General features: G+C 43.8%; 1 protein-coding gene across 2 annotated transcripts in view; it reads right to left on the bottom strand.

The window, feature by feature from the left end:
* The window catches only part of klhl29 (kelch like family member 29), a 356,868-nt gene that overhangs the window by 111,683 nt on the left and 217,188 nt on the right, over positions 1-27,997 (bottom strand). For both annotated transcript variants that reach the window (XM_080452938.1, XM_080452939.1), the window contains 4 exons: positions 26,916-27,054; positions 15,755-15,954; positions 9,216-9,328; positions 7,032-7,178 (listed from right to left, as the gene is read on the bottom strand). In XM_080452938.1, the coding sequence (XP_080309064.1) occupies positions 7,032-7,178; positions 9,216-9,328; positions 15,755-15,954; positions 26,916-27,054 (599 nt within the window). The remainder of the gene's footprint in view (positions 1-7,031; positions 7,179-9,215; positions 9,329-15,754; positions 15,955-26,915; positions 27,055-27,997) is intronic.

Raw genomic sequence — 27,997 nt, 5'->3', positions numbered from 1 at the left:
TGAGTGTAAATTCTGGTACAGTAATTGCACCGGTGTTGAGCAGGAAAATGCCGTAATAGTTCATAGTAGGCCAGATAAACGCATTAATTTACACATTCCAGGCGTTCTCCTATGAGAAAGCCTGGATATAAGTTAAGCCTGGAAATTGCAATCACCTATAAGTTTATGTATTTTTTTTTAAACAATATATTTATTGGCATTTTCAATTATATAACATACATAACAATATGACTTTTGTATTAAATGTCTATAAATAATCAAATAAAAACAGAGCAAAAGACATCACATAGAAATCATACACATACATAATAACATAACAACCAAAAACAGAAAAATAAGTTTATGTATTTTTAATACGCTAGATCAGGGGTGCAACCTTTAAAGTCAAAAGAGCCATTTTGGACCAAAAAATTAATCTGTCTGGAGCAGCAGAACCTATTTTAGCCCACTAATGCCGGTGCCACGCCAATAAATGTGTTGCAGGCTTTGATGCAAATTTGACAGAAATGTTAAAACGTATTATTCATTCTACACATCTTTACAGTATTGGAGCACGTAAGAATCTATGTCTCATATTACAGCAACGATAAATACAATTTTAAATGTGAAAAAAAAAGAAAAAATATTGTTAATTCCCATATAATGTTTTCTATAGCTACAGGGAGCCACAAGGGAAGAACTTAAAATGAGTATGACAAAAAGTAATAGCCTTCCCCCCATATTCATCTGGCTTGGAAACGGCAAATGTCAAGCCCAGTCATTGTTATTTTTGAGGAGTGGACAGTGGGCCTGCGCTAATGGCCAGGCTGGCCTTTATATCAGTGAAATACACCATTAACTGTCCTTTTTAGCGGCTACATTAGTTGGCCACTTTCCAGAGAGCCAATTTATCAGCCTTCTTTGTCAGAGCAAGTCACCTGGATAGATAGGATCCCCTATGAAATATGTTGGAACTGAAGCATAATGGAGGTCCTATTCAGGTCTCTGACAGGGGCCGTGCCTGTTATAATTGGAACCATGTGTCTTTGGCCCTTGCACAAAGGCTCCTATGGTGGAAGTAAGGACAGCTTTCCCTCTGCAAGTCTCTCTAGAAGAGGAAAAACAGATAATAGTCGGACAACGGCTGCGCTTTTATGTAAGTATGTAAGCACGTAGGGAGACACTGAAGTATGCACTGACCGTGAAGGATGATTCATTTCTCAGACGGTACAGTACTGTGTTGTGTTGTTTCATGGTCAATAAAGGACTAAACTGCAGATACAGTATGCGAAGCATTTAGAGACTTTTCCCTTCGTTGTACATGAAATTTATTCCACTGCTGTGGAAAGCAATACATGTGTTTGCTAGCGCAATGATTGCATTTGTGTTAGCTTGTTTTTCCTTTTGGTTTCATGTCGTCCTTTTCACACAAACGCACAGGCAAATTCTTTCCATCTATCCAACGCACGCACTCAAAAATACACATGCACACGCGCACTCGGGGGCCTACATGCATACATACACAACTGAAGAAAATGATACAGCGCTCTTGTTTCACTCAATTCCTTTGTGTCTCATACCAGCCCATTATTAACGCTCAAATGCTTTCACTCCGTCTCTAAGCGTTGTCCGGGCCCCCGTTTTCCCAGGCACCATCGGATGTTAGTGACAGTGTAGCAGTCAGAGAGAGAGAGAGAGAGAGAGAGAGAGAGAGAGAGAGAGAGTGAGAGAGAAAGAGGGTGAGAGAGGTAGAGATGGAGAAGGGAAATTGCATATTATTTACCCAGCTCCTTCAATATGCCACTTCTCAGCTCCGTAGCCCGCGGCTCACAACCAACAGCGCAGTGTGTAGACAGACACGCTGGTCTCCGGGAAACCGCGCACACACACTCGTGCACATGCACCCGCACGTACGCACGCGGCTCCTACATATATAGCTTCAAGCAGTTCCATCTCGGTTCCTGGGACGTTCGGCGCTGACGTGTCATTAAAAAGTGTCACAGGTTCAGCGGCGGGGAGGGAAGCGGTGGGAATGAGCCTGAGGTGGACCAGGCGTGTAAACTCAGCCATTAAGAATCATATCTCGTCCTCCTGTTGGCATGATGGGAAAAGATTCAAGAACCTCCCATCTCTTCCCTCCCTGCCACTCCTGCACTTCCCCGCTCCTCTCTGGCAGCGGTCTCAGTTGGTTTGTCGGTCACACACGGAGCGGAGATTTGAGGCTGACCGAGGGCTCAATCATACCTGGGTGTCATGGCTCTACACAGAGAGAGAGACCACCTATGCTGCATCGGATCAGAACATTAACATTGCTCTCTCTCTCTCTCTCACTCCCCGTCTCTCTCCATCTTTCTCTGTGTGTTTTTTCTGCCCCGTTTCTCTGTGATTTTCCATCTTGCTTCACTTCCACCTCCCTCTCTCTCTACCTCTCTCTCTCTCTCTCTCTCTCTAGACTGGGCGGCCGGTGGTCGTGGTGCGGCGGCTCAGACAGCTGGCAAAAGGTTCCGCACATTCCTTCTCTTTCATCCGAGAGGCTCACCTCTCCACCTCTCCATTAGAGTGTGAGATTGCGTTGGACTGAGCTAGGGCTGTGCCGGCCAAAAGCTGTGCTTTTGATGCTGATGATAGAGACCTCATGTGTGCAACCCCCTGAAAAAAAAAATAGCGCATCGGGAGTCTCTGACCCAAACTTGTGAATTCACAAACACCCGTGTCGAATTTCAAACCAGTTGGACCACGTCATTTCCCCCACTTTGAGTTCGGTGTCTGTGGGAGCTTTTGACTGCACAACAGTGTTGATTTTGACATAAATTCTTTTATTTAGTTTTAGTCATAGTCTTTTGAATAAAATTCCATTTAGTTTTAGTCATATTTTAGTCGTCTGAAATGTTTTAGTTTTTGTCTAGTTTTAGTTGACTAAATATCATGAGATTATAGTCGACTAAATCTAGAGTTGATTTAGTCGGCTAAAATGTATTTTGGCGGTGCCTCGATGGAGTCGTAATGGCTGATTTTACACTTGGTTGCATGCTGAAAATAGCCGATCTACAAGCTCACAACGCGTCGCAGCGCGACGCGTTGTGAGCTTGTAGATCTGCTATTTTCAGAGTGCAACACCCGAGCGCAACCAAACGTAAAATGACTTGTCTTTTAGTTCTATTGGATCTCTTCTCCACTCGTCCCTCCCTAACAGTTTAGTCTAGTTTTTATATCTCGACGAAATTGTCAATATATTTAGTCTTAGTTTTAGTCATCATAACATAGTTTTTATTTAGTTTTTATGTAGTTTTCGTCAGTGAAAAAAGGTAGTCGACGGACATTTTTCATCATAGTTTTAGTCAATGAAATCAACACTGCTGCACAATAATAATGCCTGATTTTATACTTGGTTGTGCGCCGGTTTCGTGCGCTAATAACGGCAGATCTACAAGTTGACAAACGTGTCACAGCGTGAGGCGTTGTGAGTTTGTAGATTGGCTGTTTTCGGTGTACGCGACACCGGTGCGCAACTAAGTATAAATTACCATAAATCACCTCTTAACATCAGCAACGCGCCGTGACGCCGTGCGCCCCCCAGGGGAGAGGTTTTTGTACGTCCATCACTTGACGTGGGGCCATTTGTCAGCGCTTACATCTACAAGGACAAGCAATCTCTCTTGGTGTCCTCTCCTCTCTCTCTCCGGTACATGCGTGGGAGTCGCTCTTTTGTCTGATTGATTCAGGACTATTTGTTGTTTATCCTCGTGCTTTGTGATGGTGGTCACTCCTCTCGAACCCATCCACCTCTCGGGGAGGCTGACAAGCTGTTGAACATCAGCAGTACTCTGATGCCGCTGCATGTCAAACGACGAGCGATAAAAACGCTTAAACACATAACATGGAAATCCTAATATTGACTTAAGTGCCTCGTACCAAGTGGGTGCCAATAAAGTGAAACTGGCTGTGACTATATGGACCAATGCAATTTGAGTCGGTAATAATCTTACCTCAATTTTCTTCAAAGTTATGTATAAATTTAATGTCTGTCTTAACCCATTAAAACCGGGAAAGCAGCATCAGTGTAATTTTAGATTTTAGCTATATATATATAGCAACATAAGTTTTTCAGAAAACTCTTAGGATTTAGAACTGTGGTTCTCAAAAATAGCAGATATATAAGCTCACAGCGCGGCACGGAGAACATTTTTGAAAAATCTTGAAAGTGTTTGAAAACTTTTGAATAATTTAGATTTTTTTTTTAAAACACAAATCTTCTCTTCTGGGGGTCCATGGCACAAAACATTTTCAATTGGGGGTCCTGGGTACGAAAACGTTTGAGAACTACTGATTTTAGAAGGCATTTTGTACAGAATCGGCCTCAGGTCTCAATGGGTTAAAGTCTCACTTTTTCTTTTTAATTCATGGGTTCGGGTGAGGATCCATAAAACAACTGCGTTCCCCCCTGGAGCATATATAGTCTTCTACAGAGGATGTCTATCTAATCTATGCACCGTGTAATCCAGTTGGCTTTTTCATATTCATGACGGTGGACTGAGGTGGACCTCGAGGCCAATCAATCCTTCTTGTTTATTGAGATTCAACCCATTGTATATTCACTGTCAATACCTATTGTATCCTATTGGAGAAACGGCAGCAAAAAGTCAAGTCAGCCATTAGACTGCGTGCAGGTGAGTGCACGCTGCTGCTGTTGTTGGTTTTTATTATTAAGTATGTATGTAGTACAGTGTCTCGTAAACAGATGAAGTGAAACTAAGAATAGAGTGAATTCTGGGGGCAAAGCACTCCTGGGATCATAAGCAACTGCTGTGTTAGGCTGTATGTGAAGCTCAGAGTTGATGAACGCTTCACAGAGACGAGAGAGAGAGGGGGAGAGAGAGAGAGAGAGGGGGAGAGAGAGAGAGAGAGGGAGAGAGAGAGAGAGAGAGAGAGAATGAGACAGAGAGAGAGAAGTCACTCGCCCTGGCTTCGGGAACACATTGTTTTCGCAGTGTGTTATTCTCCTCTGAAAGGAGACATGGAGCCGAATGTAAAAACATAGACGCACGGGTAGAGCATTTTTTTTCCCTCCTTTTTTTTAAAGTCACTTCAGTGTGAATTAAAAATAATTTCATTTATTCAGATAGGAGTGTAGAGACAGAAAACCAACCGCGCGAAAACATCACATTAGCCAGTTGTATAAAACGGTGTTGAGCAAAGTGCACAAAGCAGGCTTTATTAACTCTCTTGAGAAAATTCGCCGCTTGAGGAAAGAGTCCTTCAAAGCAAAGAGCCAGAACAATGACAGGGGTAGTGATCCTAGCGCATGTACTTTCTTCTACAAGCTACTGTACGCGTCTAGCCATTTGACCCATGGCTTGTATTGCAGAAATGGGAATATAGACACAGGCTTTGACGATAAAAAGCACACACACACACACACACACACACACACACACACACACACACACACACACACACACACACACACACACACACACACACACACACACACACACACACACACACACACACAGTTTCCTAAACAATTAACACAATATGTAAAGTTATGATGTTTTAGTAATATTGTTCCTGCTGTTCTACATACAGCCAAACAGGTGAAGAAATCAACATATTGAGGCTTTAACCTCAATTTGCTGTTACATGAAATATCCGAGACTATTCAGATTGTATGCTTCTGGACATATTGCTAGTTTGATCACTTCAAAAGCTCTAATCTTAAAATGCTAACCGACAATAGCCCATCTACAAGCGTCGCAGATGCATTGAGAGCTTGTAGATCGGCTACTTCGCTACATTTCATAAAAGACATGCTGGTTTCTATGGAACCCAAATGACTGTATTCAGTCGTGGCGACCGAGAACTTGAATCCATGTGTAACATTGTGTCTGGTTTGACATGAGCTATAGGGAGATATATGCCACTCAAGTCACTTCTAATCACTGATATAACCAGCTGTTAAGATGCAATTTAGAGATAGAGGCATAGAGGAAGAGACAGAGGGAAAAGGGACAGTGAGGGAGGGAGACATCATGTGTGCTTAAATTTGACCCTCTGCCTCCATGTCGTTGCCGTGGGAACATAGAATAATCATGCAGGTAATCATACAGCACTGGTTCTCCGAAAAATGTCAAGTCAATGTCAAGGACCTCAAATTTGAAATGTATTTGCCACGTAGCCACTATCTGAAAATGTTTTCTGCCAAGGACCCCTCTAAAGAGAAGATGTGTGTTAAAAAATGTCATCATGTACAAACTCGTAGCGCGGCAAGAACTGTTGTACTTGTATTTCTGCTATTTTTTTTATGGCCAACATATAGACGAATCCACAGAACGGCAATCATAACTGCGGTGTCAAGCGGCTGCCGCTCCGCACAGCGACACCGCAGCTACAGGCAGCGCTCTGAGAGATTTGTCTATAAATAAAGTGGTTAAAATGATTGTGATGCTGTATTAACAGATTTAGCTGGGGACCCCCTGGAACCCCCCCCCCACTTTGAGAACCAATGATGTACAGTGACTATTAGAGTTAATTGGCATTAAAAGGTTAAAAACAAGACATGACTCAGTCATGTATACCAGTTGCTTTCTGTTTTCTCTGATTTGTCTCGCAGAATCTGGCAACACTGCTAGTGGCTCCCCATTGGCTTAGACCTGTTGCTTATTTCTCTCGCAGAATCTGGCAACACTGCCATAGAAGCGAGAGGCGTGTCTAGTACCATAGCTTGGGAGGACGAGACCGCCCGTTCAGAGTATGGGAAAGTATCCCCATTGGCTTAAAGGACAGCCAATGATGAAAAAGTGTTGAGAAAGTGTGAAGAAGACTCTTCTTAGACCAGCGTACTTTGCAAGCTGGTAATAACTGGGTACTCCAAATAAAATAAAATAAATAGTAAAATTATATATATAGTGTGCATATATATGTGGATGATGTTGCAAAGGATCTCCTGGCAGAGCTGAGGGACACTCCTGTCATGCACATGCAGAAAACAGTGACATCCAACAGCAACAACAAACTATCTTGCCTTTAGTTAGTCCCCCTATGCTCCCCCTCACCTGTACTCTGGTGCCGGGGTCTCGTCTGATCCACTTCATGGCGGTCTCGTACACCAGCTCCTCTGCCTTGGTGTTGAGGCTGTCATTGGACAGGTAGGCCACTAGGGTATCTTTAGACACGCTCAAAATCTCTTCCTGGCCCGCCACCTAAAAGAGACGCATCAGTTGAAATCCTGAGATTTATAGCATGGCATGATACAAAGTACATTTTGAGGTACTTTTACTTTGCTGGAGCACTTCCAATTTTCAATACTTTTACTTCTACTCCACTACAACTCGGAGGCAAATATTGTGCTTTTACACCACTAGAATTATTTGAAAACTTTAGTTACTAGTTACTTTGTAGATTTTAATAATTATTACAAAACATACATTACCCACTTCAGCCCTATATACATTTCGGCCATTTGAAAATAGCCGATCTACAAGCTCACAATGCGTCGCATTGTGAGCTTGTAGATCTGCTATTTTATAAAGATTTTTATACATTTGAAAACTTGTGAACTTTAATTTAATTCATTGTGTACTTTTACTTTTGGTAGTTTAAAGGTAGGGTAAGTGATATTTTTTGGTTAAAACAAAAAGTATTTTGTTAAAAGGTTAAAATACTATATTCTGATAGTAATCATTGCTATAGAGTGTTTTTTCAGTAACAGATGTCTCCCTGTCTCTCCAGCTCTTTAATAAACAGAAAATACATTTTTCGGTAGGTGTCAAAATCTCAGCCAATCAGGAGAAAGTACCAATTTTTAAGCTTAATTTGTATAGTGTTCCAGTTCCAATTTTGTCTGCTCATTTCTTAGTGTCATCACTTCCAATTTCACTTGTTTAATCTATATCCTGATTGAGTTCTCTGTCCTGGTTGGATAAAATTGGAAATGAAACTGAAACTGAAACGAAAATGCATTTTCTGTTTAATAAAGAGGTGGAGAGACAAGGAGACTCCTTTTACTGAACAAACACTCTATAGCAATGAGTACTATCAGAATATAGAGTTATTTAACACTTATTTTAACCAAAGCAAATCACTTACCCTACCTTTAAGTACATTTTGATACCAATACTTTTGTACGTAAAAAAAAAAAATCGAATTCCGGAGTTTTACTTGTAAGTCTTTCTACATTGCAGTATTGATATGTTTACTTAAGTATTTTTTTTTTTAGAATAACTGGTTATTAGAATAACTTGATTGTCCACATTGTGGGATATCTGCCTTTGCAACACAGAAGCAGTTTCATGAAGACAACGCAGCATAACAGCATAACGAGATAACGAGATAACCCGTGCGTTCCTGGTTCATACGAAAAGATAGAGTGAAGTCTTAGTGCTCTTACGTGGTAGCGTGGAACGGTAAGACTGGAAAAGATACATTTATGAAGTAAGTTTTTGCTATTTTAATGTTGTTTTGACAGGCAGCCTCTGTGGATAGCTTTAAAGCAGTGCACAACTCAAGACCTATTTCTTCACTCTTGCTTTTGGTTGATTTTTAAATCTCTGTGTTGTTTTATGCTTTTGCTTTTCCTTTTTTGCTTTATTGTTAAATTAGTTGTACTTTTTCTGTAATTGTATCTTGCTCTGTAAAACACTTTGAGCTGTCATGAAAGCTGCTATACGAATAAAGATTTTTTATTATTATTATTATAACAAATCCAATTACTATGTTCCAAGTCCACAAGGTAGCAAAAAGTGCACTTTCTGGCTGAGAAATTCAGTCTGAGGAACTACCTCACCACAATATGAGATTAGAAGTGCCCACTCGATAACAATGGCAACCCTTCTCGCCCTCACAGACACCCTTCAGCTTGCTCACACTGAAACTACATTTCTTTTTGCATCATCCTTTAACAGCACCAGGGATAATTACACACCACCATGTGTGCTGGAATATTTTCACTGATCCATTCAGTATCTGTTCCACAGGGAAAACAATCTGTTTAGCTCATGTTTAACAAAAGAAGAGTGTGCATGAGCAGCTCCTCGCCCCTTCATCCCTACGATGGATTTTCTGTAATTGGGTGTGACCGCGTTGCAGTCACGTCGCCCCATTGGCCGTTTTTATTTACCAAGCGTCTCTCACATTCACATGTGCTGGGGTCAAGTTGTGGCGGGGTCACGTACGGCGTCACTGAATCGATGAACGGTGTAATGGACGGATCAATGAAGCTGATGACGCCCTCTACTCACCTCAGGAAAGTTCTGCAGGGCAAACGCTTTGGCCATGTTGTGGAGCTCCGTGCAACTCATTGCCTCAGCCATGGCCAACACCCCCAGGCAGTTAGACGCCGTCAGCTGTTTCTCTGGAGGAGAAACAGAGAGAGAGAGAGAGAGAGAGAGAGACAGAGAGAGAGAGAGAGAGAGAGAGAGAGAGAGAGAGATGAGAGAGAGAGAGACGAGAGAGAGAGAGAGAGAGAGACAGAGAGAAAGAAGGAGAGAGTGAAACAGATGAAGACAGGTGGGTTAAGACAGAAAAAGAGCATCCTTCAGACATCGATGTAAAAAACATGAAAGGCGATCATACATCTGCTGTAGGTAGCTAGGGAGAGAGAGAGAGAGATAGAGAGAGAGAAAGCGAGAGAGAGAGAGAGAAGATGCAGCTGGAGGGAGAGCGTGTAGACCCCATGGCCTATCGAGGTGTGTATCTGCCTGAGACTAAAGGGAGCGCAAGTATAATAACTCAAAACTGCTCCAGGGACAAACAACAAGGGGAATCGATCGTTCACAGCCCAGGCAGGAGGCACAGGATGGCATGGGGAGCGGGAGTCAGGATTAGCTGGGGCACTTTCAAGTGGACCTGTCAGATCCTGGAGGGCCCCGAGTTTATCTAAGAAATCACCGGCAGGGACGTGGATGTGATGCGATGGTCATCTGTGGTGAGCACTGACATTACTTTTGACATTGACGAGACCTTGCTTTGTTGGAAAAGGACGGAAGTAAGAATTTGGCATTGTGTGCCTGAAATGTACTGTAAATTGTGACCGAACTTAGCAACTCATTCCTCCATAACCTGTCACTTGTCTACATTCACCGCAAATGGCACACGCAACATCTCCTGTGTACAACTACAACTTTAAACATAATTGTAGTTGCCCAAAACGCCTCAAACATGGATAGTAGATACAGTAGGCTCGTGAGCCAGGCACACATACTGTATGCATGCACGCACACACACACACACACACACACACACACACACACACACACACACACACACACACACACACACACACACACACACACACACACACACACACACACACACACACACACACACACACACACACAGTCAGAGATGTCCACGAGTCTCTGAGCTCGAGTCCGAGTCAAGTCTCAAGTCTTTGAGGCACGAGTCGAGTCAAGTCTCAAGTCTTTGAGGGTTGAGTCGAGTCGAGTCCGAGTCAAGTCTCGGGTCTTTGAGGCTCAAGTCGAGTCGAGTCTCAAGTCTTTGAGGCACGAGTCGAGTCGAGTCTCAAGTCTTTGAGGGTTGAGTCGAGTCGAGTCCGAGTCAAGTCTTTGAGGGTCGAGTCCGAGTCAAGTCTCGAGTCTTTTTAAAGTCTTTTAAAAAAAAAAAAAAAATGGGGGGGGGGGGGGGGGGGGCATAGATGTAAAAGTATAGACAGGTCATAATAAATCACATTAGATTCACAGATTAGAGATTTTATGTATTTTCCCCACAATTTATTTTCATTCAAATGAAATGTGATTGAACTTGCACTAATAATGACTTTAGTTGATTTTTCACTCTTTAAAATATAGTATTTCTTAATTATTAATAATTACAGCTTGTAGATTGGCTATTTTCATGATTTTTCATTGTTTTTAAATAATAATAAAAAAGGAACATACAAGATTTCCACCCGACAGCGATAATATATAGTTTTTGCAGATTTCATTCTAATTGGCTACTATGCCTGCATATGAATTTCATGGGCCTGGGTAGGTCACCCTGGCTTGGCGGAGATATGCATATGCCCTGTTGCGCACACTCGACTCCGCACAGCAGTCCAACAGCAGAGCAGGTGAAAGCAATTCACTTAAACGAGGGCTGTGTTGCGCACCAAAAAACTGTCTAAATGTGGATCCCCAGTTCAAATATGATTCTTTTGGGGGGTCACGGCCTGAAAAGGTTTGAGAACCACAGCTTTTATGCAGTGAACATTACATGAGCGTAGCGTTTACCGTGGTGAAGTGTTGAATATTCACCCAGCTGGGTTTAACGAAATGAAAATCCGATGTTTCCTAAACGTGCTGTCACAGATGATCCGACCATCTTATAAAAAATGTAAGCATATGCCAAGATAACTGAGGTTATATAGCTGATTCTGAGCTAAACATATTTGTTTAATTTCGAAGTTTTTATATTTAAACTTTATGATGAAAGGCCGCGGCGGCCACACACATAGCAGCTGTTGCGCTCGCCTCTCCATGTTTACGTTAATGAGCAGCATGAAACAGCTTGACTGAAGCCGGCTCCGCGCAGCGCGCACTGGAGCGGAGGTTTCTTTGCGGGGGGGGGGACAGGGGAGTGGAAGTTTTTTGGGCATTTCATTCATTTATTTATCCAAAAAATAAACATAAAATAAAGATTGTCCACGAGTCTTTGAGGCTCGAGTCGAGTCAAGTCTCAAGTCTTTGAGGCTCGAGTCGAGTCAAGTCTCAAGTCTTTGAGGGGCGAGTCAGAGTCTCGTTTTTGGCCACTCGAGTGCGACTCGAGTCCGAGTCCCTAACTCGAGTCCCCATCTCTGACACACACACACACACACACACACACACACACACACACACACACACACACACACACACACACACACACACACACACACACACACACACACACACACACAACACCCTGGTTAATGGCCGCTGTGAGAGGTCTGATCAAACAACATGCATCAGAGGGGAAATGAAGCCAGGACTTTTATATGGAGGAGGACAGTAACACCGAGGGCCCTTTTCCAAACAAATATCACTCTGTAAAGGTCACCTAACATCTCCTAACTCACTACAAAACAAAAGGCCAAATAAAAGTGGGCTTCATGCCGCATCAAAGCCCGGGTCACTGGTGAGACGAGGCTGTGTCGTACCGATGCACCTTCTGTCATGCTATTTGATTGAGCTGTTGTGTCAGGTGAGTGGAGAGCGGGACCCGACCCAAAGGCAGACGAGGCAAGGCTGAACAGCTCAAACTGAAATGTTTTCTTTTTTTTAAAACAAAGACTATCAACAACTGGGCAAGAACAACAACAGGTTTTACAGTAGGCATGAAGCCAAAACATACTCTCTCAATGTTACAGTTTACAATTCAATACAATTTTAAAGGTCGGGTAAGTAATATTTTTTGGTTAAAACAAAACATTTTTTTTTGTTTTTTTGTTAAAAGGTTAAAGCACTGATCCACTACCGCCCCCTGGCAGAGAGTTGTGTCTCTGCTTCCATTGGGGGGGAAAAGCGTGTCACCTCGACCCTCCGTTCTTTAGTTATTGGCCCCCAGTCATAGGATCACTCATAGATTAGCGAACAGCGCCATCTAGCGTAAACACGGTTTTGACCTGTTACACGTCATTGGCACTCTGGGCTTTGGACGTGTTACACGCCATTGGCACTGAATAAGTTAAGTAAGTAACGGGGCTGTGCCAGCATTGACTGGAGTGGGCGGTCCCACGGTTCGATTTCGACTGCATGGAGACCTGTGTTGCATCATGTATCCCCCCTCAGTTTCCTGTCTCATTAAAGCACTCTGTCTCTCTAAAGCAAAATCTGCCCCCAAAAAGCATCTAAAATATACACATTTTCTAAACCAGGGAAAATGACACTTCAGTCAAGCCTCTTGACTGCAGAGCACTAGAAATAACGGTCTTAACTGTCCATTTGCTCCAGTGAATTGTTTCCAGTTTTGCTGCTACTTTATGTCGTGCTCCTGAGAGGCAGCGATGATGCACGCAGGATTCTCCACATTTCTGTCATGTGTTGACACTAAGGAAGTTGTTTCTTATCAGGTCTTGTTCTCATCTACAGTACCTTGCCCGTTCTTCCCGCTCAACAGAACACACACTGTAGGGATGGTCTAAAAGCCTGCAGTAAAAATAGGTAAATTCACCAGCTATGAGGAAAATGTTTTGTTAAACTTCTTGGCAATAACTTTGTTGTCAGATCCATGACCAGTCATGTCACAGCCGCTACGGGGCCCTCACACACCTACGTGCCACCGCCGATCTGACTGATCCATATATGGAGATCTGTGTGTCTGTCAGTCCTTGTCCCTTTTATGCCCATAGGGAGATCTCAGCATTTGTTAGTCCTTGTCCCTTTTATTCCCATATGTGGACTTCCCTGATGTCATCAGTGTATGCCCAAATATGGGCATGCTGAAGCTGATGTTTAGGCAGAATCACAATTCACAATCGTATCACAATACATTTTTCATGTTGGTTTTTAGGATTATTATTACTGTATTATGATTAATAAAATATATGATGATTCATTATATGTATATGATTATTATTATAAGATTATATATATATATATATATATATATATATATATATATATATATATATATATATATATATATATATATATATATATATATATATATATATATATATATACACAGACAGATAGATAATATGCATATACCACATCATGCCGTTGATTTCAATCTGTCTCCCCTCTGCTCCCTCCCTTGCCTTTCTCCCTCCACTATACTATCCATAATGCACAAATTCCTCAACAAATAAATAAATGGATCACTAAAATTCTAAACCAGGGGTGAATGTTGGTGAGTTGTTGTGAGTCACCGGCTGCTGAATCATTCATGTGGGGGAAAGAAAAGAATAGGAGAGATATACATACCTATACATACCTAGATATATACTACCTGTACGGTAGTTGATAATAATGGAAATGGGTGAGAAAGTTTGAAACCTGCAGTCCAAGGCTGAAGCCTTAATAAGAAAATGAAATATGAAGGATGCTCCAAATCACTTGTGTGACGTCTAGTTATAAAAATAACTTATGATTCCTGCTCTTCAAACTGACAGTGATTCCTCTGCACAACGTTGATTAAAGGCCTGATTTTTATCTCTCTGTGCTTGGGGGGCAAAAGCCAGTAACTCACAAAAAACAGTATTCTAAGGGGAACAATAAAAGTTCATTTTCTGAAATTCTCCGCATAAAAGCAGCAGGCAGATGTGGGTTAAGGATTTGTTATTTTACCCTCAGTCTATTTGCTACAGACTTCAATCATTATCTGACACAGCATCAATTTCTCTTTGCTCAAGGACATGCCTGTTTATCCCTCCCCACCCACCCACCCATCCAATGTGCCGAAATGTCATGAATCTTGTCGAGGAAGAATAGTTTGACGTTTCTGTAGAAGTCAATTCTACAAATGGCTTTCTTCGTTTTCACAACAGAGCCATGAGTCTGTATTTTCGCCTGGAGGGGGGAAGGAAAAGTCAAATCAATGCAGGCTGCCTGCTACCGTCTTTTCACAGACGTTCCCTGGCTCTGACCTTTTTGCTCAGAACCAGCCATTACGGCCCCCATGCGTTATGGATACCCCCAAACAATCGCTCTTAAATGGAATGCAAAGCCTGACATTTGCCGTCTCTTTTGGTCCCCTGGCCCCTGAAAATCTGTGACATGCCATTTGCTTTTCATTTTGACCCCTTAGGTCCCTGCCAAGACCCCCCCCCCCCCCACACACACACACACACACACATCTCTCACATCCCTACTCCAAACCAAGGGCTTTGGTGTCGTGCACCAAACAACTGATCTATAAGCTCACAACACGTAGCAGCACGACGCATTGTGAGCTCGTAGCTTGGCTAGTTTTGATGCGCAACACCGGCGCAAAACTAAATACAAGTCTGCCTTAAATCCTCCAAGTCCCTATCTTCCTTTCTTTCCCCGGTCTTGTCTGAGAATCAACCCTATCTGTATTTTTCTTTCTTCATTCCACCGGAGGTTCAAGCCAGAGGATTTGACATTTAACTGACAATTGTTCCTTGGCCTTTTTATAAATCTGCCCTGGTGCCTGGTCCAGCCCTTGGGATAGCATCACAGGCACCGTGCCTGCTAGCTAAGGGAGTGAGCATGCATGATTCTCTCCCTCTCTCTCTCTCTCTCTCAGCAACAGGAGTGCCTGGTAGCTTTGGAAAGCTGACAAAAACTATATGAGCCGTGGTTTAGTGCCAGGGACCGTGAGGAAATTCAGGTTTCCGCACAAGTCGCCTTGCCTTTGCAAAGCTGTGCATAGCGAGGCAGCACAAGACAGCTTTTGAAGAAGCTTGGAGCTGCTGCTGCTGTGCGTATTAGGAAAAGGTCACAGGGGAACAGCTCCAGCAACGTGCACATGCACGCACTGTGCCCCTGCACTGTGTGTGCACGCCAAGACACACACATACAGTACACTGTGTGCACCAACGCACAGACACTCATGAATGCGCGCGCGCACACACACACAGGCACATTCTCTCTCTCACACACACACAAGTAAACGTAAATATAAGTACACACACACAGAACAAAGTGCGTGCACACACACACACACACACACACACACACACACACACACACACACACACACACACACACACACACACACACACACACACACACACACACACACACACACACACACACACACACACACACACACACACACACACACACACACACACACACACACACACTCCCGTCCTCTGTAGGGTTTCTCTTACCCAGGAAAGAGACGCAGACTTTGCAGAAGGTGCTGAACTGGAACTTGTTGGCCGCCTCCAGCAGCATCTTGGCGTTGGCCGAGTCGATGACCAGCGACCCGGTGTAGACGAACTCCAGCAGCTGCTCCAGCACGTCCGCTCCGATGTTGCTCATCGTCAGCTCCAGCTTCTCCCCGCTTCCCCTCGTCTCCCCCGACGACCTGGTGTGCCGACCAATCACGGCAGAGAGAGAGAGAGAGAGAGAGAGAGGAGAAGTTTAGACAGATTCCGGGGGTTGGAACATATTGGAACATGTGTCTACACTGTATGTATGTATGTGCTGTATACACATTCAGAACAGGATGGGGAGACAATGCTGTGTTGGCTACACACAAAACACCTACAGGACGACACTCATAATCCCCCCTCCCACCCGGGCCCATACGACAGGAGAGGAAGAAAATAACAGAATTGTTACACAGTAAGATATAACGTAAAAGCAGGAGAGGGAGAGGGAACACGACTTTGGATATGGTCTCTACTGTTCTATGGGGCAGATCTAGCAGATTTGCACTGTAATCAAGTGCTGCATCTGAAACAGAATATATTGTGTGACAAGGATTAGGCAAACAAAAGTTATTGCATTGCTTCTTTGTAGGGCACAAAAACACTATATTACATATACATTATATACAATATATACATATACATATACGTATATATACATATACATATACATATACATATACATATACATATACATATACATATACATATACATATATACATACATATACACATGTATCCAGAAGGCATGCTTTGTGTGTGTGTGTGTGTGTGTGTGTGTGTGTGTGTGTGTGTGTGTGTGTGTGTGTGTGTGTGTGTGTGTGTGTGTGTGTGTGTGTGTGTGTGTGTGTGTGTGTGTGTGAGAGAGAGAGAGAGTGAGCTGTCATGTATGCATAGTATTCAGGTGGAGATGCATACATGGGTGGCTTATAATACATCAACTAGACCAACAGAAAACAAGGAGAGAAAGACAGAGACAGAGGGAGAAGAGAGAGTGCAATGCATGCAATGACAAAATGACAGAGTGCTTGTTGTGGTGGTTATCCTGTGTAAGAGAGCTTTTGCTGTCCCTGAACCTACAATATTGCTCTTGTTGTGCATGCTGTATATCAAAGCTGCAACTTGACTCCGAGAAGGGAGGGCCGGGATGTCTCTGGATGGATGAAATGCAAAGGGAATAGAAGTGATACCCCATCCTAATGCACAACCTAAGATGTGCGGGTTAGGGGACCGGAGCCTGCTTTGCAGACCCTGGCCCCATCATGACATCACCTCGGATCGAATGGCTGAGGTTAGCTCCCATACTGGTCCCCCCCCCCGGGGAGGTACGAGAGCGTTAAATAACGCCTCACCACCCATGCTTAATGTCCCGTGTGAAACAATAATCCACTCAAGGGCAAAATAATGGAATCAGTGCCTCCACAGAATGGGGAGCCTCTGCTATTGTGTCTTTCCCCTGTGGCTCCGGACATCAACATTATGAAAAGAAGCCTGCATTAAGATGGATGGAGGCTGCTCATCTCTGTGTGTGCATGTGTGTGTGTGCGCGCGGGCGTGATCATGTGCATGGGGAACGGCTCTTCCCTTTCACTGTCGGAACTGGTTTGTTTTCCGTTAGACAATCATGACAATCAGTAAGAGACACACACAGATAGACAGACAGACAGACAGGATGGACAAGAATGATTACAGTGAACATGAAGAGAGAGACGAGAAGGAAGGAAAGAAAGATAGAGGGAGGGAGGCAGGGTGAGACGGTTCTTCTACAGGTTGCCAGCAGCCATCCTTCTTGGGGAGGGGGTTGGGTGGGGGGGGGGACTGGGTGGGTGTTCCGTGACTGTTGTTTAAATAAGGAAATAACCCTCCCCTCGCCAAAATCACCACACCTAATGAGAGCCTCTGTCATCAGTAGCCTGTGGTGTATGAACTGAGACATTAGTGGTTTGTTGAGTTGAGATCGCACTCAGGACGGACGCCACAGGGGGGGAAAGGACAAAAACGAAAGAAAAAGTAAAAAAATATATTTAAAAAAGTAAATAAAAATAAAGAATAAAGACAATGGTATTTGTCTCTGGATGGACAATGACTGGAAAAACCAAGGCAGTTATACTCTTTAATTCCTCCTGCAAAGCAAAAAGCCACATGGTGTTATTCCACCCTTTTTCCACCCAAAGCCCCGAGGTGACGAGCAGGTAGCATGGACAGGAAGAAGAGGAAGAAAGGAGAGAGAGAGAGAGAAAGAGGGAGGGAGGTTGAGAGATAGAGAGACAGAGACACACAGAGAGAGAGAGAGAGAGAGAGAGAGAGAGAGAGAGAGAGAGAGAGAGAGTAGTCCAGGGTTAAAGCTACGGAGGGAGGGAGTTTGGGAAGACAAGAACAGAAGGGAAGATTTAAAAAGAGAGAGAGAAAAAAAAAGATTAAGAAAGAAGAGAGAGAGAGAGAGAGAGAGAGAAATAAAAACAGAGGCATGCTCATCAACCAGGTCTATTAGTGCAATTGGTACCGGGCTAGTCAGGCCGTTTGTCTTGTCAGAGCACTTTTGTTATGGAAATGACTTTCTGCATCTTCAGAGAGAGGTTTTAAGAGATATTTACGCTGTGTCTGATTGCAGACTCAAATTTAAATCGTGGAGAAAAAAAGGAAAGTGATGAAGGGAAGGCGCAAGAGAGAGAGAGGAGATAAAATAGAGGAAAAATAAAAGATATGTACACTCAGGGAGATAAATGTGTTTGTGAAAAATGCACCACTTATTGAGAAGGGAAAGTCGTGAAATGAGGACTGTCAGTGGAGGCGAGTGCATACGCCGGGGCCAGGGCTGAGCGAGGAGGGGGGGTGGGGGGGTGGTCGGGTGGATACGGAGCAACACAGATTCCTAATGCATCCCTTCAAACTAACAAAGCTTTACGGGGGGAACACATTTATCTTCTTTTTTACAAAGCCGTTTATTCTGTGGGACGACGTACGCGACTAGGAGAGAGGCTTACTCAGATAGGTCAAAAATATGGAATTCTCTGCCATTACATCTATGGAAGTTGTCTTCTCACCAATTTAAGAAGTTTCTAAAATCGCTTCTCTTAACAACCAAGTACTTTCCATATGGTCTGCCTAATATAATATAATAACATTTTCCCTAGAGGTTTATGTTTTGGTTCCCTTGACTTTTATTGTTGTAATATGTTTTTGCTGATTCTTTCTTTTTTTTTAAACAGTGTCCATTTTGGTCTTTTCCGTTCTGTTTCTTCATCTGTATGACATGTCTATTAGTGTTTAAACTGTAATGGATGTGTATATTCCACATTGATGTTAATTTTATCCTATGAATGTACAAATATTCCCGGAGAATGCCACTTCTCAAGCCCCTGGAGGGTTTTTAGGCATTCTCCTTCACATTTCTACCGAATCTTTGTGTATCATTTTTAAATGTTCTTGTAAGTGATAATAAACAAACAAACAAACAAACTTGTTTTTTTCTTCCGTCAGCAAGAAAAGTAAGGGAAACGGCGGTAAATGTGCTCAGTGCACCAATGAATGTCCTGTTTTGTTTTGTGGGCTTCCTGTGGTGTTGTGGCGCTATTGCATTACACATGTGACACTATATCAGGGAAGTTCATCCGTTGAAGTGGCTCTCTCTCCACTGGGTTTTCCAGTGGGACCAAAAGTGTTGCACTGAATATGAAGTCAGGGACAGCGTAGGGACAGCGTACTATAAAACACAGTGTTCCTCTGTTGAATGACCCTGTCAGACTGTCTGTACGCTGTAGAATCAGTGTTCCGGAGAGTGTGGCTCAGGACCCCAAAAGCAGGCCTCCGGCAACTTTTGGGTCCTAAGCCACACTCTGAGGAACACTGATTCTATTTGTATCCTGCCTCATAGCACAAGGGACAAAGACGGGTCGAGGGTGTGATTGTGGAACCCCCGGGTGCGGATCAAGGGTTTCCATGGAATACGACTATGGACTGCTATTATATTATATAATTATTATGCCTGCTATCATCGTTATTGTCATTACAGTTGACTATTTATTGTCATAATAGTCTCTCTCCCCTCTCTCTCTCTCTCTCTCTCTCTTTCCCCCCCAACATGGACAAGGCAGATGGCTGCCCACCCTAGAGCCTGGTTCTGCCTGAGGTTTGTTCCCATTAAAGGCTTGTTTTTCCTTGCCACCGTTGCAAAAAAATGCTTGCTCAGGGCGGCGGGGGGGGGGGGGGGGGGGAGATCTCTGCTCTACATGTAAAGTGTTTTGAGACAACTTGTTGTAATTTGGTATTATAATAACATGTATTTCAAATTTAACCCATTAAGACCGGGAACGCATCTGTGTAATTTTTTTTTTTTTTTTTTTGGCTTTTTTTTTGGTGGTTCTCAAACTTTTTTCATGTCAAGGACCCCCAAAATGATATGTATTTGGTCGTGGACCCCATCTCAAACTATGTTGTTCCAGGGACCCCCCAGAAGCAAAGATTTGAGTTAAAAGTGTTTGCGAGGTAAGTGGAGCTTACTATGAAACCGTGCTCGGGTTGTGTGTGTGTCCGTCTGTGTGCAGTATTGTGTGCACTGCCTGTGTGCAGCCGCGCCCCCATGTTACTCACGCTCTCATTGGCTGCTGACAGATCTCAGAGTGTACTACAGTGTGGCTGAAATCCGCCTGCCCCTGGGTGACTAATTACACTCCTCTGAGAGAAATATAGCAGCTACAGTCAAAAATAACACATCTAAAAGCATCTAGACGAGTTCATCTATTGGGATATCTAAGAATTCCATGTCATTTGTGCATATTTCAGGCCGGATGGCAAGTTGAAAACGCCTTAGTTTGAGGACAGTTTTAGATTTCTTCTTGCTATGTTATTTTCGAGCTGCTTTCGCTTCCCGCGTTCGCGCGTCTTACTTGTTTACAAAAATATATATATATTCAAAGATTTGCACAAATGTTCACAGATGCGTTCCCAGTCTTAATGGGTTAATTGAATCAAACAAGTGGAAAGGGCAGTGTACTACTCGCGCTACTACTTTACTCAATTGAGTAAAGATAATCAGGAGGGCTGTGAGGGAGACTGCACAGAAGAGGAACACACACATGGGTGGCACTGATGGGGTTCGATTTGTTTAGTGAACTAATCTTACAACTTACAACTTACTTACTAATCTAACAACTCTACGCAGGCGTTCAGCTTAACGAGCAAGCATTTTTCTTGCACAATATCCGGTCATTACATCTCTCAAACGGCTCATTTTGCAGCAATTTTAGCGTGCACTACCGCACAACTCGATTCAACGAGCTCTTCTATCCTGACGATGAGTATATAAACAACTAAGATATTCGGGGACTAAACCCTAGGGTGACGATTCTGCCGAAACCTACGTCCAGACCGGTCTGAATCAGGGGTTCTCAACATGTGGGTCGGTGCCCACTGGTCTGAATGAAGCAGAAGTGAGTGCGGGGATGGGCAGCGGTGTGTGTGGCGTGCCTGGGAGAACAATGCGGTAGTAAGGGCTCAGCTGGAGTATTCGTTCAGGCCCGACAACATAATGGGCTTTAACACAGCTCTCTGGCTCTCTTCTGAGTCATAACACACTGTACGACTTTCAGCCAGAGAGAGAGAGAGAGAGAGAGAGAGAGAGAGAGAAAGAGAGAGAGAAAGAGAGAGGGAGAGAGTGCGGGAGTTGAGTTGGAGAGAGAGAAACAAATGGCATAAACGCATGTGTCAGGAGTGCAAGAAAAGAAGATTTACTGAGGCACGGACGAGATGTAGCGGCCGTAAATTAGGGGAGGTGTGGAGCATGCTTATTGAAAAATCCTGAAGGGGGTAGAATGGAATTACCGGAGATGATCTGTCTCACTGCAGCAAAAGGAGAGGGTAAATCGTTTTTTTTTTTGGGGGGGGGGGGGGGGGTAGGCGGCAAGAAGAACGTGCTTGCACATTCTGCAGCACCATTACATTGTTCAGGTTTCGCGGAGAGAGATGGCAGGTTGCTGTGTACGGGATACACTATACAGTACGGAGGAGGGGGTTCATGAACTGCAGGCCACATACACATAAGGAACAAAGAGAAGAGCATATGAGAGAGAGAGAGAGAGAGAGAGAGAGAGAGAGAGAGAGAGAGAGAGAGAGAGAGTTATAGGGTGTTGTAATTGCCTCGTTTCTGAAACACAATCATTTGTCCTACAAGGTTTGGAACCGTTACATAGTCATAAAACAGATGCAATTTTGGATATGAGCAGTTCATTGAATATGCTGTTCTTATGTCTCTATCGGGATCGGGGGTTTGGGTTATCTCAAAGTGGTGCTGGTTTTCATGCTACTGACATTTACTGGGGAAATTATATTTTTTATGAATCTGAAAATACATCATTAAAATCTGGGGGTAAATGTCAATGCCATGTCAAAATATTTAAATGCGGAATATCTATATATCTGTATTTATTACCATGTTAAAACATATAACTTCCAATTGAAGATTCGCTTGATGTAAATGCAAACATGCATTTACATCATTACGTTCCATTAAATGCATGGCCAGTTGGGCTTAAGTGCTAATTAAACCTTTAATTTTAACCGAGTCATTTAGTGTGTGTGTGCGTGTGTGTGTGTGTGTGTGTGTGTGTGTGTGTGTGTGTGTGTGTGTGTGTGTGTGTGTGTGTGTGTGTGTGTGTGTGCATGGTCTGGGGAAAATAAGATGAGAGCTGCACTCTCTCACCCTATAATATTACATCTGTACTTTCTCCCTGACTGATGGCAGCCTGCCTGGATAACACACAGGAATTATGGCCCCCATGTCATTTTAATACACACACACACGCACACACACACACGCACACACAGACACTTTGGCATGCAGGCACACACACACAGAGACACACACAGAGACACACACACACACACACACACACACACACACACACACACACACACACACACACACACACACACACACACACACACACACACACACACACACACACACACACACACACACACACACACACACACACACACACACACACACACACTGCTTTTCAAACACACTGTGTGCGTTCAGCGACTCATGTTTTATGAGGAGTTGACATGCGGTGTGGGCAGCAGAGTGGACGTCCTGGAGAGCCACGAGGGCTGGAGACAGCGAGAACACCCGAGGAGGACACACAGCAAAAAATCAGAGTGTTCATTTTATCTTTAAAGTCTATAGATGGCCACTAATGTGGCCCTCACGGGGGTCCATTCGTACACTCTAGGTTTCAGGGTGCAGGACGTGTCTCTTTCTCCCTTTCATTCGACCTCGTAAAGACCTGGACGGGGGGGGGGGGGCGCGGGAGGTCATGTGTGGCATCAGCATAATTCCACATGAACTGAAGGCTGACCTGAACAGCACTGTGAGGCCATAACTCAGTGACAGACAGGTCCCTGGCTCCCTCTGATCTGAGCTGACCCGGGCAGTGAACCGTCCGCCTGGCTGGGCACAACGCCTGAGAAAGCACGATCCAAAATGGCCTCTGTGGTGTCTCTCCTGCTCGCCGTATTTAGGTACCTATTTTTAGTCTGTTTTACAGTGGCTTTATTTAGATTGGATAGTAAGGGCGGCCGGGGTAAAGTACCTGTTCACCACCGTGGGGAGACTATAGGGGTTCGAATCCACCACCGTGCATCCGGTTTGGTGTCCGAGTGTCTATACGAACACATTTAGCCAGTGTTCAGGGGGAGGGAAGCTGGGCGGGGACGGGGGAGGGTGATCTTTATCGCTACATGTACTCCTAAGGGCCGGGGTCGCGCTTGTCAGCGGAGAATGGTATATATGGTACAGAAGGTATAGGACGGAGTCGCTATGAACTCCCGGCGGGGGCTCGTCACTGGCAAGTGAGCCAGTAGAGTACGACAGCAGTGGCAACACAGAAATGTGTGAGTGTTAATTGGCATAGCGACTAAATTGGGAACAAAAAAGGCGTAAAAAATAATTGGTTACTCTAGATCGGATAGTAGAGAGATACGTACTGAGGGCAGGAAGGGGGGAGGACATGCAACACACGTCTCCAGCCAGAATCAAACCACTCTTCTCTCAGCCTCTTGTTCACTGCTTTGCCTACATCTTGCCTTTTGTTCGCTCTCCCTTGATTGTTCCCTCTCTCCCTCCCACGCTGACCTTTCAGAGCCGTCCTCTCCCTGTTTGAGTTTGGCTTGAGTGTGGTGTTTGCTTACGAGAAGCCGAGGTGCCGCGTGCCTCGTAAAAACACGCGGCAGTTATTGCAAAGGGTGTCATGTTTGCACCACGCAAAGACAGATGATAAAGACTTCACTATGTCAAAATGTTGATGTCTTATACATTACAATTAACAATCAGTGTGACAAATTCATTCGATATTCTCAGAAGTGTGATCTTCGATGAGAAGATGTCTATTTCGGGCCTAATTTTCGGAAGAAATGGCCATGTTCTGACAATATGTCAAGTAGCATTACAATGAATTAACCAGTTAATTGGAATTTGCTCGATTAAGCTTTCAAATTAAACAAGTAAAATCTATGAATGTAGGCAGCAGCGGGCATGGAGATGAGCTTGATGAAATTCAGCCCATTCCTCTGAGGGCCATGTGTCTTCCTGCAGTATGGTGCCTTATCTTTATGCATAATGCACCTGCAGCTGCAGCTCGGATAAGACGCAGAGACGAAGCAGTCCCGTGGACAGCTTGACCAGCATGGGGTCTCCATCTCTCTCCACGGTGACAAAAGTCTCCCAGGATGCTACTGTGGTACCGTCAAGGTCATGGAACGATTCCATTTCTCTTGTTCATTCTAATGGTCCGCTTGTGCGTGCGTTTGAGCACGCATGGCCGCATGTGTGTAGTCGTACAGTATGCCATGGAGATGAGTGCATCTTATCGTCAATACTAGCACGACTCCAACCTATTTGAACATTTTCTTAACGGGTGCACGGTCTAGAAAGATTAAGTCAAAGGAATTGCCAGTACTCACGGAAAAGGTCCTTCAAGTACTCTATTTAATGGGCACGGGCAGCTAACAATCAACACTCAAATTTCAGGACAAAGCCTTCTTCAATGGATTTTTTTTTTTTTTTTATGGTTTTTTGGGGGCTTTTTATGCCTTTATTTAGAGAGGGATAGAGAAAGTAGGCTGACAGGAAATGGGGAGAGAGATGGGGGGGGGGGGGGGGTGACACACAGCAAAGGTCGTCGGGAACGGGAGTCGAACCCGCGACACGCTGTCAGGCTGGCATTGCAGCCTAGGGTGCCTGGACCGTCACGCTACGGCCCAGGCCTTCTTCAATGGAATTTTAAGTACACGAAGATGAACATTATCTAGTTTTATTTTACAAGTTTGATGTGCAGTTCAAGGTGCCTCACCTATGGACACCTCAGTTCTGGTATTGTATTACGCTGAAGAAGTGCTTGTGCCAAAATGCGTACATAGACTGTTAGCTGACCATGCCTATTACATTAAGTACCTGAAGGACCCTTTGCATGTGTGGCGGTAGATTGTTTGACTGCGTCTCAGTTTAGACATGGCTCTGTGGCTTGCTGATAGGGCATGCCTTTACTTTCCTTCGCTCTCTCTCTCTCTGGTATCTCACCTCTCTTGTTCGTCATCCCCACTGAGTAGGATCAAGTGTATCGGTGAAGAGTGCCGTCCGGCTGCCTCTCCTACAGTTCATAGCAGATAAGGCAGCGTGGCACTTCCTGAATTTCCCTCCGGGGGATCAATAAAGGTTTTATCTTCATCTTATCTTATCTCTCTGATGAGCGCGCCATGGAGGCCACGTTGCTGTGAGGCAAAGTGCCACAATTCTCAGAGGCCTTACAGCTACCGCTGGCGATTCTGTCTGCCTCTCTCTCTGTCTGTCAGCGTGCTCCTAGAATCTATAGAATCTAGAAGCACGCTGATCTCGGACCTAGATCAATCAATCTGAATCTGCGTTAGGGATTAATATTATTCCTTCTTCCCAGCAGCTAAGGATATATAAAGTCACAGATGTGCGTGCCCACACATATCGGAGGGACCCTTATGTGAAACTTCGCCCAGCTGCCACAAACACACACACACACACACACAAAAAGCTGTATAGTGTACACACACACACACGCACACAATCACATATGCATGCACATACTGTATGTACTGTACATGCACCTACACAAGGGACAGACAGGTAGAGATACAGACAGAAAAACACACACACACACACACACACACACACACACACACACACACACACACACACACACACACACACACACACACACACACACACACACACACACACACACACACACACACACACACACACACACACACACACACACACACACACACACACACACACACACGAGAAGCCCAAGAAGAGAAAACATGTCATCTGCAGAACAGTCTATTAGGGGGAAATGCTTGGGTTGCAGATCAGATGAAGACATTAGTGAAGGTTGCTACTAAGGCTAAGCTGGGGTTCATTAAAGCTAGCTTAGAAGCTTAGAATTTACTTTGTCTCTTGTTTACATCCCTGAATCTTCCGCATCTTTTTCATTTCACTAACTCTACTTATTAGCATATGAAAGGCTTTAATTTTTCACCAAAATAAAGAGTAGTAGCTTGAGGAGAACAGAAGAGGCATCATGGCTTTTGTCAAATCACCTCCCAAAGTGCAGAATGTGGATTTCTTTTGTGTGAGTTTAAATTGAATAAAAAAACGTAAATAGATAAATAAAACAATCCCCAGTCATGGAACGTGTGTGCGCTGTTCATAAAAAAAATGGAAATGCGGGTTAATTCGCTCTACATGGGGAGGAAAAATAAAGACGAGGAAGTTGACCTTTTTGTTTCATGTTTTCGTAGCGTGTTTTGCGATATACATTCAATTTGAGGCGGGATCAGGTGGAAGGAAGGAAGGAAGGAATGGCTGCTGGCACCTTTGCTAGGAACCAAAAGGTCTTCACATACCTGCAAGAGAGAGAAGGGGGAGGAGGGAATGAAAATAAATGAAAATAAAGTAAATGAAAGGGGGGAAAAAAACAAAGGAATAAGAAAAGAGAAGAAAGAGAAGCGACACAAATGCGCCCTACAAAAAGAACAGATTGGATCAACAGCTGGTGGGAGGAGAAGAGTTGAGAAGGCAAACCTTTTCACCAGGTCCTTGAAATACAAGCTGCAGGAAGCTAGAACATTTTGGTGCACTTCAAACTCTTTTCCTTCAACAATAATTTTCAGGTCTGTAAAGTCTTTCGCTCTGCGCTGCAGGTTGAGCTCCTTCAACATCTCTGTAGAGGAAGAAAACAACAACAAACAAAAAAAGAAAGAAAGAAAGACAAAGCCATATTTTGTTTTAGAATGTGGAATTCTATTCTCTCTCTCTCTCTCTCTCACTCTCACTCTCTCATCCTTCCGTTCTTCTGTACAGTACGCACAGTAGCAATGTGACAAGGAACAACATGGATTTTTTTTACAAAGAACACAACATTGCTTTTTATCATAACAATATTATTCGTCATATGTCAGAGGAAACATTAATGAACATCTGTCAAACAGTTGAGCATCAACAGCCAAAATAGGGGTGTGTGTGTGTGTGTGTGTGTGTGTGTGTGTGTGTGTGTGTGTGTGTGTGTGTGTGTGTGTGTGTGTGTGTGTGTGTGTGTGTGTGTGTGTGTGTGCGCGTGCGTGTGCACACCTCCATATAATAGGCTAAAAATGTTCAGTGCTGTGCTGAGGAATATTCTCTAGAACTTGTAAATTCTCCAGCCTATTGCATGGACTTGTGCAAATTTACACTTCAGCACCAGAAAATTCAACCAAGGGAACCGCCACAAGATTAATAACCGATATGGGCTGAAAACAGAGACTGCGTCAATGCGTTATTCATAATTCAACAGCGTTTGTTTGGTTTTCTTGCTGCTGTCCTGGCCAGGGTACAAGTTGACCTTCAAACGTCACTCAGTAGGAAAACAACAAAACAACGGCTGCTCCCCAAATCCCAAAACCCACATCACTCTGTCTCTTTCTCTTAGAAAAGTTGTTCCCTTTGTCTTTTCCTCGCTGAAAAGGAGACGGAAAATATATATATATACAGTATATACATGTATAGTAAGAGAGACCGGAACAAAACAGAATCTGAGAAAAGAATGCTTGGAGCGATCAAAGCAGTGTTTCTGTTGAAGGCCACAGTGCCCACACTGCTTTCTTTAATATGATGCCGTAGTACGTTGT

This window comes from Gymnoscopelus braueri (genome assembly GCF_963280865.1).
Source record: "Gymnoscopelus braueri genome assembly, chromosome: 16".
Lineage (NCBI taxonomy): Eukaryota > Metazoa > Chordata > Actinopteri > Myctophiformes > Myctophidae > Gymnoscopelus > Gymnoscopelus braueri.
The sequence above is the reverse complement of the archived record's forward strand: the minus strand, read 5'-3'. Positions and strand labels throughout refer to the sequence as shown.